This window comes from Phalaenopsis equestris, unplaced genomic scaffold, assembly GCF_001263595.1.
Source record: "Phalaenopsis equestris unplaced genomic scaffold, ASM126359v1 Scaffold216280, whole genome shotgun sequence".
Classification (NCBI taxonomy): Eukaryota; Viridiplantae; Streptophyta; class Magnoliopsida; order Asparagales; family Orchidaceae; genus Phalaenopsis; species Phalaenopsis equestris.
The window spans coordinates 23198-39146 of NW_018234913.1; the positions used below are offsets into that span (position 1 = coordinate 23198).

The following is a 15949-nucleotide window of genomic DNA, read 5'->3' on the forward strand; positions in this document are numbered from 1 at the left end:
ATCAAACAGCTTTAAACCTAATCATAATTATAACTTGTATCAAAATTATCTCAAACAAATTTTTCTCAGATAAACAAGAAACAAAAAATAAATTTCAAAATTCAATAACATTCCCAAATTGATCCATAAAATTACAAATAACTACCCATCTCTCCGAACCAAGCCTGCCACACCAACCACTGACCACCCAACTGGAGACTTCTCTATAATAATAATAATAATAACAATTATTATTATTATTATTATTATTATTCAAAATTTTCGTAAACATAGAACTCAGATACAACTAGGTGGGATTAACAACCCTGAGCTCTCTCCCTCCACATTTCTACAGAAAGTTTGTGCCTTCTCCTCGCCATCATAGCTTAGCCTTACATCCCTAAGCTCAATCCCACTGCATGGATTGCTCCGACTACAATCAAGCGTCACCGCCACCTCTGTCGCCGAAGACCCCCTCACGTCGTCGAACACCACACCACTGATCTTTATCCCTGAGCTCTGCAACCAAAATTAATAATTAATAACACTAATTAATCACCTTCATTAAACTATGATACTTACTTGTGTGGGGCAATTATGATTATCAGGGCAATAATTCTGATCAATAATAATAGGGTTCTTCACATTGTTCATTATGGCATGTTGGAACTTAATCCCTCTCACAAATCCATTGTAGGGTTTCGCCCATGTTTTAATTCTAAGACCATTTTGTGTTCCGGTCAAGACCACCGAGCTCACTGTCACGTTTTGCACTGCGGACCTCTCGGGCGACTCACCCAAGCTACCGATGGATATGCCATGGCCTGGCCCGCATCTGATGTTTTCAATCCAAACATTGATGACACCCGTGCCCAAAGAGATGCAATCATCGCCTGTGCTCATGGCGGAGTTTATGATGGTTGCACCATTCGTTGTGTGGATGTGGATTCCGTCAGTGTTAGGGCTATCAAACGGTGCAATGATCGTGGCTCCTTCCACTCTTATTCCCTGACTATACATGATTGAGATCTGGAAGTTTTCACTGTTTTTGACCGTTACTCCACTCAAGATCACATTCTTCGACTGGCTAATTGTCAATGCCTGAAACATTGAAACTTCAAGAATGATTTCAATTTGGGTTCACATATTGGGTAAACAACGGTTTGAAATGAATACAATCAGCTTGAAATCAATACTTCATTAATCAAGTCAAAATTTTCAACTCTATACCAAAATAAATAATTGCACAATACCCTTCTCAAAAAAGAAAATCAATCAATTGTAACGAATTATTTTGGATCCCAAAAGAAAAATAAAAAAAAAGCTTTTTTTAGTCCAATTTAACCTTTGGAAACCATCTAATCCAATCTTATATATATATATATATATATATATATATATGTACACATTTGAGAGAAAAAAATAAATATTAAAAATTACCGTAGAACCAGCGGGGCAGCGGTGTCCTGCGGCCTTACAGGCCCATAGAGACTGTCCGTGAGCGTCAAACATGCCGCCTGAGACGGAAAGTCCTTCCACATACTTGAAAGCGATCCACTCTGGCGTGGTGGAATAGCCAGGGTCTCTAACAATGGTTCCCTTTACGAGCACCTGAATGTTGTCATTATTACAAGGACCCTTAAACAAAGCCCGACTCACCAAAAAGTCTCCCTCTGGCACCACCAAAGTCGCCGGCTTTTGGTCGCCGCAGGCCTCTCCCCATGCGTCCAAGAATGCCGATGCTGAGTCCGTCTGACCATCCGGAGTCGCGCCAAAGCTCAGCACGTTATATGCTGCCATTGCCAGGCTGGAGATGCAAAGAAGCAGAAGAATGGTGTAGGGTAGTTGCAGTGCCATCGTGAGAAAGCAGAGAGTGTGAGAGATGGTGAGAGAGTATAACGGTTTCATGTATGCTATATAATATGAAAAGGAGAAGATGAAAAAAAGTGAGATTGAATTACATGTCTAATTAAGGAGCAATTTTAGCATTAATTTGAGGCTTTTGACATATTGGAATTAGAAGTGATGCTGACATCAGGTTATAGAAAAATGGAAACATTTTCCGCTTGCTAAAGATTCATGGAAGTCAATGAAAAAGTTTTGATGCCATGTTGTATTAAATTAATATTTCTCTTATTTCACGATAGTTTGTGTTGTGCTATAACATTAGTAAGAGATTAAGAAAAGATTTGTAAGTTATTGGGATTCTGGTGCTAATCTTAATTAGAAAAAAAAAACAAAGAAATAACAATAGTTCGTGCGTTTTCAATGGTTTGTGCTAAATTCTGTAGTTGATTAAGGGAGCGAGTATTGAACAGCTACCCATATGGCTTATTTACTTTTCTTCAATGGTTTGTGCTAGGTTTGATTCAAATGAGCTATTTACTAATCATTTAATAGTTGAGTTGATTTCAAAAGATAAAAATTTAAACAAGTAAAACAGAGCTGTGAAAGATTCAACTCGTTCTTGTGTCAGGGCTAACTAGAGCTCAATCTGTCTACTTAATTGCATGCATAAAATGTAGCTCTAGCTCAATCGAAAAGCTCGATCTTGTCTGTGTTGAAAAACTAGTTAACTCATGCACGAGTCATGGGCTCGACCTAGAAGTCAATGACAGTGCTCAGTGGAGATTGTAACTGCATGAATTTGCCGGAGGATGCAGAGAAAATTGACAGGAGATTTTTTGGGATCTTAGAGGAAACATCAACAATTGATGGGACCTCGTGTGTGAACTCGTTAAAGAATACAATGATGAAAACTCTCTCGATGAGATCAATTAGGACTCGATTTGGGGAGACAACGTAATTAACCTGTAAGGTGAAGACACAAAAGTAAAAAAGTTTGAGTAGAAATTAGAGTGAGGTTGTTCCTCAAATATATGATTGATGATAAAAATCAAGTTTCATGCATGAAAATAGATAAATTTTTAAGTCATGTTTTCAAAGATTGGACCGATGATGACTATATCATTTAGTATGAATTTAAGTACAAGTCAAGATGAGCCACGACAAACTTGAGCTCTCAGCAGCTTCCTAAACAGGCTAACAACTCAATTTTTTTTTTTGGGTCATATGTTAGCTTGGCTTACTTGGCTTACTTACACATAAGTAAAATAAAAAATACAAAAAAATTGCTCAAAAATCAATTGTATTACCGCTTATCATCATCTCTAAAATTCTATCATAATTAATTTTTTATTTAAATATAAATATGTATAATTAAAATACAGAACACATTTGATTCATAAAAAGCATGTGAATGTGATAAAATAGCTAAAATAATCTCATGCTACGACTATTCGTAATATATATGGACAGTAATTTCTTTCAGTAATTTACATCGGAACCGTCTAACAAAAGATTGGCTGAAAATAATTGGTAAAAAATGTAAAAATTAATAATATTTTTTATCATAGTATGTTTTGTATCGAAATATTTTGAAAAAAAAAATGAAATATTTTCTCTTGTTTTCATAAATGAACTATTAAGAAAATACCATATTAAATGTTTGGAGCATCTACCCACATACCACAAAATTTTTATGAATTCATATAACTAACACCAAAATTTTTGTTTATATATTTCTAAGACAGAAGTTTTTCTTATCACATAGAAAATATCATCATCATTGACTTCCTAAAAGTAAATTGCACTTTTTGGTTCCTATATAAAGTGGTATAAATGAAAAAATCAAAATTTTTTATTTTAGATATGTAAATACGAAAGATATTTGTGGCTTTGGGTAAATAGTCCTAAATGTATTTAAGATGGGGAAAATTACCTCGTCTCAATCAACGTTTCGGGACAAAATTTATTTAAACGGTACCAAATAAAAACTTCTGAAACTTAATCATTATTTTAGAAAACTGACCCAAATCATTAATTTCTCAGAAAATTTCAAATTACACTTCAATTATCTATTCATTATAGATCATAAATTATTAAGAAAATAAAAAAATATTTAGACTTATCGCAGTCCGACTGTTTCTCCGCCGCCATTCAGTTCCGGATTGTGCGCTACAAATTTTTTATCTTTTAAATTTCTACCTGTTTTTCTTCTTCTCAAAAGTCCAAGTGGAGAAATATGCGATGTGAGAGGAGAGAGATATATTATGTGCTAAAAAATTATCATATTTGAAAAAATAAATTGGTTATTGAAACGATTTAATATATCGCCATACACGGGTAGAAAGAATAAAATGGGATCGGAAGCAATGCATGCGACCGTCCGAGCCATGCACTGAAGGAAGGTCCGCTCTAAGTGGCAGCTTATATGACATTCAAGCCAATCCAAAGAAAGTGTCAATTCTGCAGAGTATCTGCGACCCTCTTGTGGAGGCTTGAAGACTCCTCCTTAGAGATTAAAGATTGTCAACTAGGTCGGATTGGCTGATCGAATTCAAAAATACCATGACAACCTTATTGAGCTGACCCTATCGATCTGAGTCCACTAAACTTAGCATGCCAAGCAAGAAGGTAGGCACACGACAAACATATACTTGTAAAATATCAAAAAATACTTCCAAATGGGGTTAAAAATGTAATTTCATAACTATATTATGTTCTCTATAAATAAGTGAAACATTTTATGAAGAATCAACACTAAAAAATATTATTCTTTATCGTTCATCTCTCTCTCTCTCTATTTCTCTCTCTCTCTCTCTCGCTCGCTCGCTCGCTCTTACTCTTTCCGTTTTCACTCTATTCCTTGGTTGTGATTCATGAATAATATCTAATTCAACATCCTGAAAGATGTGATGAACGTAGATCATGCTATCATCAAAAAGAGGAGCAATGCAAGGAGAATGACCCCATAACAGGAAGACCAATGACAACATGCAGTACACTATGGAATTCATGGACTAGCAGATCCAAGATCTAAAGGATCAAATACTAGAAATGATCAAATACAAACTAAATTGAGAGCAGGACTGGCAACCCCGACATGAAGTTCTTGCTCCTGAGGACAGAAGAGTCCCCTCAACATTATAAAAGGAAGATGAAATCCAATATTTTAATAGTGTTGGGTTGGCATCAATCTGTAGGCATCAGGTTGGTAATACTAAAGCGCCATACTAGCCAGAGAATATGTTCTCTTAGTAGATCTCTGTTGTCGAGCTACCATAAATGATATGAATAAGTGTTTTTAAGCAACAACAAATTACAAAAGTATACATTCCATTCAGCTAGTATACGGAGCAAAGTTTATGTATTGATCGTACAAGGAATGAGCGAATTCCTAAAATATAAAAATTGTAGCCTATTAGTTTTAGGTTTAGCATGAAAGTTTGATAGTTGGCCTTTTGTGAATTTTTCTGACTTAATTTGTACAAAAATATAAATCTTATTATAATTGTAAGAGGTAAATCACACAAGTGAAATATCTCTCTTGATCAAGATCCTAAAAAATTAGGGTTGAAAATATGATAATTAAGATGTTAGCTCTGAGGAATAAAATTCTTCTTTAGCCCTTATTTATGGAAAAAGTGAAGCTAGAACAATCTACCAGTATAATTCACTAAGAATGATGAAATCCCTACTAATAAATATTTCCCTATAAGATGACACTTAAGAAAGAGCAGTTTTTCAATTCTCCTAGTAAATGAATTTTAATCCAGTTGTTCTATTATGCATTCTCCCAAAAATTATAGTTTGTAATGGTTTTTTAACTATTCAATTGGCTATATTTTATATAATAGAAGGTTTAATGGATAAAATATCACCAAATCATTGGATTACACATGTCACATAAACAACATTGAAAGCCCTAGAGCTTCTACTCACCAAACCAGAAAAGAAGCTAAGACAAGTGACAATTCATTCCTTGAAACAACAAAATAAACAATTTCTTCATTAAATCTAGAAATTACATAGAGTTTTAGAAAAGAAAAACTAGATAAGAACCTCAAATTTTGAGGCAAATTTGTGCTCCTCTTTCACTTAAGGTTGTTATTTTCCTCATACAATCTTCTCCCTCTCAAAATTATTTGATCTCTCACCTTCTCCTTTACAAAATTTCCCACACATAAAAAAAAACAATGGAAATAACATAAATATTGATTCTCCAAATGCATGAGAGTGCCTACATCCTTTAGATAATTTCATCTTTGTTGAATCGGGATACTCAATGAGAACATAGATCACCATATGTCCCTATGTTGATTTGTCAAAGTTAAGATTTATGTTTGGTGCCCAAATGCTGCTTGCACTGTAAGGAAGCTGCACTAGGATGCACTATGTGGTGAGGTGGCACTATGGCACCACATGAAGTGGTGCAAATTCTAGAGGGAGCACCATGGTGCCCCAGAATTGAGGTCAAAGCTCCAACATTAGTTATCAAGTGGGGCACTGATACACCTAAAATATATAGTATTTTTAGACTTATTTTATACTTATTTTTGAGATATTGCGCTTTAATGGAAGGTTTTTTTGTGTTTTTATTTCAAGTACAAGTAAAAAGGTGAAAAATGCTTAAAGGAGTGAAAAAAGATCAAATTTAGAGCAAATAAGTGAAAAATGTGCAAAAGTGTTTTGGCGCCTAAGTGCCAGATCCGGAGCTTAAGCGCCGGTTAAACAGAGAAGGCCGCGCCTAAACGTCAGAGGCCCCGCGCTTAAGGGCCAGTGGCGGTTATTGGATGAGTAAATTCAATTTTGCAAATTTTGAAGTGGTTTTTGAGGCACTTATTGACTAAATAGATGGTTACAACCACCATGGACAAAAATTATTGCGAAAGGATGCTTCTCTTGGGGGAATACATCAAATCAAGACACATTTTGAAGAGATACCAAGACACCTTTTGGAGAATTATAAAAGAAGGAAGATTGAGACTTTGAAAGGGTATTGGGAAAGTTTTGAAAGTTCTAAAATTGGGGAGTTAGTTGGAAAGATTTTCAGGCACTACGTATTTATTCTTTTTATATTAATTTTATATTGAGAGTGTTGTAAAAGAGAAGAGAATCAAAGGAACTTCAAGGGTTTGGTGGAGGGGACTTGAGATAAGTTTTTATCTTATGTTTTAGACTAGTTTTAGTTTTAATTGAGACTTGTTGTTGGTTTGACAATCATTTCTACTTTTAAACTAATGTGTGGTTTTGTTTTCTACATGGATTCGGAGTAGTTTTCTTTATTTTCTTCTTAAAATGATAAGTATTTAAGTGTTGGATGGAAGTTGTGGAGAGTATTGATCTTTAATGTTGGAAGAAGTTATGATGATTTAATTCAGTGTACTTCATTTACATCTTGATTTAGCCAATCCAGATGTTAAAATTTATTGTGAGAACTTATAAGAACCGGGCTGGTATTGTCTCAGTCAACAATTGGAAAGAATCACATGAGGTTGTATGAATGAGATTGTAGTTCATTTGATTGAGTGCAAATAGAGGAAAATTCATTAAAGGGTGTAGAGTTAGAGGACTTTAAATTGACAGGTTAAAGCCCCCAACTTGGTTTATTGTTTTAGGTTCTGATACGAGATGTTAGCCTCTAGGTGGAGGGAATCAAGGGAACTCTAGAGTGAGAGCTAGTATCTTCCCTTCCTAGCCAGTTTTCAAAGCTATTCAAACATTAAATTAGTCAATATTCTTTATAGCATCTCTAGTAAGGGTAAAGAATGCTACTATTTGGTACAACACAATATGATACTTCCACAACAAAAGTCCTATACTTATTACTGATTCATGATAAGGAGAAAGATATTTTCATATTTAGTGCTTTTCTTCTATTTCTGCAAAAACTCAAGTTATCTTTTTAAGTTTGTTCTATTTTTGTTCAAATATTAAAATTACCAAAAATATTTAAACTTTCTTTGCTGCAAAAAATGTCTTTAGTTTAAATAATTATCTTTTTAAAAATAGAAAGTTTACCTAAAAGTCTATATTACTTGATAACGATACATATACTTCGTAGTATCCTAATATATATAAGTTAAAAGTTAAATTCTTATTTTTTTCCAGGATCAAGTTTTTGGTTTTATTACGAAATAAGGAAATATAAGTGAAAAATATAATCAAAATTATTGTTTTGCTGTTGCATATGAGCAGTTTCGGGATCAAGTTTTTGGCGCCGTTGCTGGGGAAGTGAAGTGAAAATTGTAAAGAATCTATTGATTTAAAAGCAAATTTCTATTTTTAGAAAGTCTTATTTAAATTTTAAGTTATTTTATTTTATTTTGTGTGTGATTAGTTTTATTTTATTTTATGTTAGTGTATGTGTAGTTTAGGCTTTGAAGGACTAGTCCCCTATGATTCTGAAAGAGAGAGAACTGCTAGAAAAATCAGAAAAACCAAAAAAATTAAAATCTTGAAAAATCTAAAAAAATTACAGGAATAACAAATCAAAATAATGAATGACAAACAAAAATATTGAAATTCATCAAGAGTTTAGACCTTTAAGAGATTATGTCAACCCTACTATAAATGAACTTTATTGTTGTATTAAAAAACCTATTGTAGTGGCTAATTCATTTGAACTTAAACCTGTTATTATCCAAATGGTACAATTGAAGATCCAAATTTAAATCTTGCCAATTTTTAAGAATTGTGCGCTACATTTAAATACGATGGTGTATCAGATGATGTCATAGTACTTAGGTTATTTCCTTTCTCACTGAAGGATAAAGCTAAGATGTGGTTGAATTCATTAGCACCTGAATCTATCGGAACTTGGGCTGATTTAGCACAAAAATTCCTTGCTAAATATTTTCCACCATAAAAATTTGTGAAGCTTAGAAATGATATTATATCTTTTAATCAGTTTGAAGGGGAATCTATTTATGAAGCATGGGAATGATTTAAAGAACTCTTAAGAAAGTGTCCACACCATGCTATACTAGATTGGTTAATAATTCAAACATTTTATAATGGATTAATTGGTTCTCTTATATCTATTATCGATGCCATTGCTGGTGTTTCATTGATGTCAAAACCATCTCATGACGCTTATGCTTTAAATGAAGAGATGGCTACTAATAATTTTCAATGGCCTTCTGAGATGGTGAATATAATGAAAGTAGTCAATATTCATAAAACTGATGCATTTATTATATTAGCAAACCAAGTTGCTGCAATTTGAAGGAAGTTAGACCAATTTGAAATGAATTTTTCTCAACCAATTTCCATGATTGGAGATAATTTATTAGGCCAAATGGTAGATTCTCAAGCATCATTACAAACTTTGAATGTCATAAATAATAAGCAAAATAACCCATATTCCAATTATGATAACCCAAGTTGGAGGAACCATCCTAACTTTAACTGGAATAACAATTCGGGTGGTAATAATAAGCAATGGGGGAACAACCAAGTAAACTCATTAGGAAACTAGAACAATCAAGAAAATAATAATTATTGATCTACTTATCCTCCAGGTTACAACAATAATACACAGTTTAAGGATAAGAAGTTATCTATAGAAGAAGTGGTGTTATAAATGGGAAATCAATTACAAAGTCAATGAGCTATGAGCTACAGGGAAATCAATTACAAAGTCAATGAGCTACAATTAGAAATATTGAGAATCAACTTGGGCAAATAGCAAATTCATTAAGTAATAGATCCCAAGGAACACTTACTATCAAATCTGAATCAAATCCAAAAGACAAGAATAAAGAGAAAGTAAAATCTGTTCAACTTAAAAGCGGAAGAGAGTTAGAAGGCAGAGTTTGAAAAGAAATTGAAGTAGAGAGAGATGAAATTGAAGAGTCAAAAGAGGACGCTCGAAAAGATTTTGAGAGACCTATTTCTCCGCTGAAATTTTTTTTGGAAAAACCACCACCTCAATTTCCTCAGAGACTTCGTTAGAAGAAGTTATATAAGGAATTTTCAAACTTTCTGGAAATATTTAGGAAGCTTACAATTAATATTGCATTTGTTGAAGCCATATAAAAAATGTTAAGCTATGTAAAGTTTATGAAGGATATTCTCAACAGAAAAAAGAAGTTTGAAGATAATGAGACTGTTGCACTTAGTGAGGATAAAAATCTTAAAGATCTTGGTAGCTTTACCATTCCATGTGCAATAGGAGATAGATTTTACCTGAAAGCTTTTTGTGATTTTTGGGCAAGTATTAACCCTATCTCTCTGTCCATTTTCTAAAGGTTAGGCGTAAGATAAAATTCTTCCAAGTCTGTAACTCTTCAGTTAGTTGATCGATTGATCACTTACCAGAAGATAATTATAGAACACGTGTTAGTAAAAGTGGATAAATTTATCTTTCATGTAGATTTCATTGCGTTAGATATGGAGGAAGATAAGAAAATTACAAACAATTTAGGGAGACATTTTCTTGCTATTAGAAGAGCTATGATAGATGTTCAAAAAGGTGAGTTAACCATGAGAATCAATGATCAAGAAGTTACATATAAAAATATTTAAAGATCAATGAAATATCTTGCAAAAGTTAAAGATGATGAATGTTATAAGATATCTAAGTGAATGTCATTTCAAAAAAACTTATGAAGAGAAATCTGAAGAAAAAAGATTTGGAACACGAGCAAGAAGAGGAATTAGATTGATGTGAAGAAATTTTTAAGGAAGATTCAAACTATGTTCAAAAATGTTTTGAAATTTTTGACACGATGGACAAAGATAAATCATTTTGTCCATCAATTAAAAAACCTCTAGAACTTGAGTTGAAGTAACTTCCTGAACATTTAAAATATGACTTTTTATGAGATTCCTCTACTTTATTAGTTATCATTTCCTTAAAATTAACGATGAAAGAAGAAGAAAGGTTGATGAAAATTTTGAAAAATTTTAAGAAAGCCTTTGGATGGACAATTGTTAAAGGAATCAATCCTTCAATTTGTATGCATATAATTCATATGGAAGAGAACTACAAACCTAGGGCTGATCCTGAAAGGAGACTGAATCCTGTTATGAAAGAAGTTGTTAAGAAAGAAATTTTAAAGTGGTTAGATGCTGGAATTATCTACCCTATTTCAGATAGTGCATGGGTTAGTCCAATTCACTGCATTTCTAAGAAAAAAAAGTAACTGTAACTATGAATGCACATAATGAATTAATATCTACTAGACAATTTAAAGGGTGAAAAATATGAATTGATTATAGAAAATTAAATCTTGTCACCAGGAAAGATCATTTTCCATTACCTTTTCTAGATCAAATACTGGATAGACTGGCTGGGCATAAATACTTTTGTTTTCTGGATGGATAGGATATACTGGTTATCACCAAATTCAAATATCTCCTGAGGATCAAGAGAAAACAACATTTATCAGTCCTTATGGTACTTTTGCTTTTAGAAGGATGCCCTTTGGTTTATGTAATGCCCCTACTACATTGCAAAGATGTATGATGGAAATTTTTTTTGTGATTTAATTGAAAAAGGGATTGAAGTATTCATGGATGATTTTTCAGTTTTTGGAACTTCATTTGATTTTGGAACTTCATTTGAGGAACTTCATTTGACTCATGTATAGAACATTTATCTAAAGTTTTTAAGTGTTGCAAAGAAATAAATTTAGTCCTTAATTGGGAAAAGTGCCAATTTATAGTAGCAGGAGGAATTGTATTAGGTCATCAAATATCATAAAATTATATGGATGTAGATCCTGCAAAAATTGAAGTGATCGCTAATTTACCTTATCCAACAAATGTAAGGGAAATTAAGAGTTTTTTAGGACATGTTGGATTCTACAAACGATATATTAAAGACTTTTCAAACGATGCTAAGCCTTTATGCCATTTACTAGAGAAAGATGCAATTTTCAATTTTGATGAAGAATGCCTAAAAGCTTTTAATTTATTAAATAAAAATTTATCACTGCACCAATTATAGTTTTACCGAATTGGGGAAAACCTTTTGAATTTATGTGTGATGCAAGTGATTATGCTATTGGAGTTGTTCTAGGACAAAGATATGATAAAATTTTCAAAGTTATTTACTATGCTAGTAAAACTCTTAATGAAACTTAAATTAATTATACAACTGAAAAAGTGTTATTAACAATAGTATATGCCTTTGATAAATTTAGATCATATTTGATTGCAACTCATTATACAATGCAAACAGATCATTCTGTTATTAAGTATTTAATGAAAAAGAAGGATATTAAACCGAGACTTATAAGATGGATTCTTCTTTTACAAAAATTTTATTTTGAAATAGTAGAACGGAAGGGAACTTTTTTGATCATTTGTCCAGGTTTGAGTTGGAAAAGCCACTCTGTTTTGAAAATGAAATTAATGAACATTTTCTAGATGAAAAATTGTTCACTATTAATGAGTGGGGTCTTCCGTGGTATGCTGATATTGTGAACTTTACTATTAGCAATATTATACCCTATAGAATGAGATACCAACAAAAGAGGAAATTGATTTCTGAAGCTAAGATTTTTTTTTGGGATGACCCATTTTTATATAAACAAGAAAATGATCGAATTAATCAAAGATATATACCATTAGAAGAAACTTATGAAATTATCCAAAAATTTCATAATATTGATTTTTGTGGGACATTTTGGTGTTGATAAAACATCATACAAAATTTTACAACCTGGATCCTATTGGCCTATAATTTTTAGAGATGTTAATATGCTCATATTAAAACTTTTGATAGATGTCAACGAGTAGCCAATATTTCTAGAAGAAATAAGATGCCCCTCAAAAGATGCCCCTCAATTAGATGTCCCTCAATTATATGCTAGAAGTTGAAATATTTGATGTTTGAGGATTAGATTTCATGGGACCATTTATTCCATCTTTTAGGAATTTATAGATTCTGTTAGCAATGGACTATGTATCCAAATGGATAGAAGTTGTTGCTTTACCTTGATGTGATGCTCAAAGCGTTGAAAAATATATTTTGTAGATTTATATTTTGTAGATTTTGGATGTCGAGAGTTATCATTATATATGGGGGAAGTCATTTTAGAAATGTCATAATGGAGAAGTTTTTAACGAAATATCATATAAATCATAGGATTGTTATTGCTTATCATCCTCAGACAAGTGGTTTGGCTGAATTATCAAATCGGAAAATTTAAAGAATTATGAAAAAATCTATGAATCCAACAAAAATGGATTGGTCATTCAAACTTGACTATGCTTTGTGGGCTTATAGAATTGCATTCAGAACTCCTATAGGAATGTCCTCATATAGGCTAATATTTGGGAAAACTTGTCACTTACCAGTTGAAATTGAGCATAAAGCATATTGGGAGATTAAAGAGTTCAATTATAATTTAAAATATGCTGGTGAGAAAATATTATTGTAATTAAATGAGCTTGAAGAGATAAATAATAAATCTTATGAGAGTGCCAAGATTTATAAAGAAAAGATGAAGATGTGGCACGATCAAAAGATTCTTACTAATAATTTTCAGCCAGGGCAACAAGTTTTGCCATATAATGCAAGGTTAAGATTATTTTCAGGCAAACTTAAGTCCAGGTGGATGGGCCCATTTGTTGTGATAAAAGTTTATCCTTATGGAGCTCTGGATATTAAAAATCCTAAGTCTGAGAAAATATTTAAAGTTAATGGACATAGACTGAAACCTTATTTTATAGGGAATTAACATAAATTTAATGATGAAATGATGTTGGATCAACTAGAATAAGCACTAGTTACGTCGGGCTGACGACGTAAAACCAAGTGCTTTGTGGGAGGCAACCCATAGTTATCAGAGTGTTTTTATTTTGATTGTTGTTTTATGTGTGATTTAGAAAATTGGTATTGTATTTTTGAAACTATTATGTGTTAATAAATATTTTAAGGCTTTATTTAGTGACCAGACATGTTAGAATGAGAAATTGGAAGTTAAGTTGACTGGTGCAAAAATGTGCACTGGCGCTTAAGCGCTAGATCCGGGGCTTAAGCATGACAGTTTAAATACATGTGCAAAATTAATATTCTAGAATTTTTAACTACTTTTTAACTACCAATTAGACTACCAATTAGTTTGTAAAAACATGCCAAGGCAGTTTCTAAATGTGTCTATGAGTTATGGGAAGGATTTAGGCCTTTAAATAGAAGAGTTTTGTAAAGGAATTTCACCTCAGATCATTTCTATCCCTAAAAGCCTAAGAGAAAGTGAGATTTAGAGAAAATGTCTTCATGGGAGATGGATTTTTAGAAGAAGGAAGAAACCATGAGGAATAGGTTCATTAGTCAAAGTGCACAAGAGATGTATAACAGTTTCTTAGTCGCTAGTATTGAAGGAATATTGAGAGGATCAACAAAATTAAGAATATTATGGCTTTAATGGAGACCAAGGTACTTGATTTGCATGCACATCTAGAGCATATTGGATGGAAATTGAAGATGCAATTTAGCCACACAAGTTATATAGAGGAAGCAGATAATGCGTTGTTCATAAAGCAGAAGTGGATTGAAGAAGATAATATCAGAGCTCGTCACCACCGTCCGTTTTATCAACTCTATATTCCTAGAGAGACTAATGAAGACTAGAATTTATTCATTCAAATGAAGAATGAAATTAAGTTTAGTGTTAGAATTTGTGTGTTAGAAGTTGTTATTTTCAAGTGGTTTAGTGTTTAAGTCTCTTTGGCTTCTTATATGTGTTTAATTGTGAAATGATTGTTGTGTATTTGTATTTTGAAAAATTTTCTCATTCAAGACTATTTGGAGTGATAATTAAATGTTTAAAGGTATTTGTTCTTTTTTGTGAATAAACATAAGTTTCTTTGTGTGAAAATTTGTGTTATTTTTAGCCTCAAATTGAAAAAGTTAATATGGAGAATTTTGAGAGAGAGGGGAGTTATAGGAAGTTAAAAGTAGTCATTTAAGTGCTATGAGACCATTTAGGGGTGGTTTACTTAGGGAAATAGTGCATTTTAATTTAATTTGAAAATTTTAAAAATCATGCACTAGTGCCTAAGCACCACATCTCACGCTTAAGCGCGAGTCAACCCGAGAGGCAGGCTTCTAAGCGCCAGTTCATAAAAATTGGTTCGCTAACGGTTAAAAGTGAAATTTCAGCCCGAAAATCAACATTTTTAACGCCACCGTCACCTTCAACCTCTCAAGTTTGTGATTTTTGAGGGCTAGGGCACATCTAATGTGAAGATTTCTTGGTGGAATCAAGTGAAATTTTCTAGATCCAAGTTTCTTGAGGTAAGAGCTTTACTTCTATGAAAAAAATTTGAATTTTTTCAATATATTTTGAGCAAATTTGTAAAAATTTGAAAATTCAATATGTATGGTGAAAAATTAGAAAAACATCTATGAAAATTGCATGGGAAGTGTAGTTTATACTTTGGAAGTTTAGTTTAGTAATTTAGACTTGATTTTTGAAGTTAGTTTTGGAATTTATAAAGTTTTGGAATTTATAAATTTATAAAATTCGTAGAATGGCACTAAGAATAAAGAGGAGCAAAGGATAGTGCCCTTTCAATTCAAGTAAATTTGTTAGAAGGCTCAGGATTAGTACAGTGATGCGTTGCAATCACGTAAACTGATTAAGGAGGGGTGTTTTAGGAATTCAGGTGGAGACGTAGAGGATTTTATTGTTCACCAACAATGGGAATGATTCTGATGTTTCTCTGCTGTGACATTTATTTCTGTTGTTAGGGAGTTCTAAGAAAACCTCCCTAGGGCTGAAGACAAGAGAGTCGTGCTTGGAGGAAAGTTGGTACATTTTTCACTAGAGGTAATCAACTTGTTTTATTATCTGCTACCTGATATGTTATATTTTTATGCCAATTATAGTCCGACTGAAGCGGAGTTAGATGAGATTATTTCTTACTTGACTGTTGGAAGAGGACTTTGGAAGATCACTAATGAGAGGAGATTCAACTTCTCAACTTCAAAGTTATGTGCACCTTCAAAGGCCTGACACTATTTTATTTCTGCTCATCTGCTACCAACAAATCATCTCAGTGAAGTGACAAGAGAGAGAGCAACGTTAAATTATTGTATCCAGGAAGGGAAGTTCACCAACATAGGAGCTTTGATTTATCCGACTATCATCAGTTCTGCCACTGTTGTTAC

At 32.7% G+C, this 15949-nt stretch overlaps 1 protein-coding gene across 1 annotated transcript; it reads right to left on the reverse strand.

The window, feature by feature from the left end:
- Positions 1–276: 276 nt before the first annotated feature.
- LOC110037169 (polygalacturonase-like) lies at positions 277–1843 on the reverse strand. The gene is made up of 3 exons (XM_020741750.1): positions 1420–1843; positions 562–1080; positions 277–498 (listed from the first exon to the last, which is right to left on the reverse strand). The coding sequence occupies exons 1-3, from the start codon at positions 1834–1836 to the stop codon at positions 277–279; spliced, it is 1158 nt and encodes a 385-aa protein (XP_020597409.1). The 5' UTR covers positions 1837–1843.
- Positions 1844–15949: the final 14106 nt, after the last annotated feature.

Coding starts and splice junctions, on each gene's coding strand:
- LOC110037169 (XM_020741750.1), bottom strand. CDS start 1,836: ATGGCACTGCAACTACCCTACACCATTCTTCTGCTTCTTTGCATCTCC. Junction 1,081..1,419: donor GCTGCCCCGCTGGTTCTACG/GTAATTTTTAAT, acceptor TCAATGTTTCAG/GCATTGACAATTAGCCAGTC. Junction 499..561: donor ATCATAATTGCCCCACACAA/GTAAGTATCATA, acceptor TTTTGGTTGCAG/AGCTCAGGGATAAAGATCAG.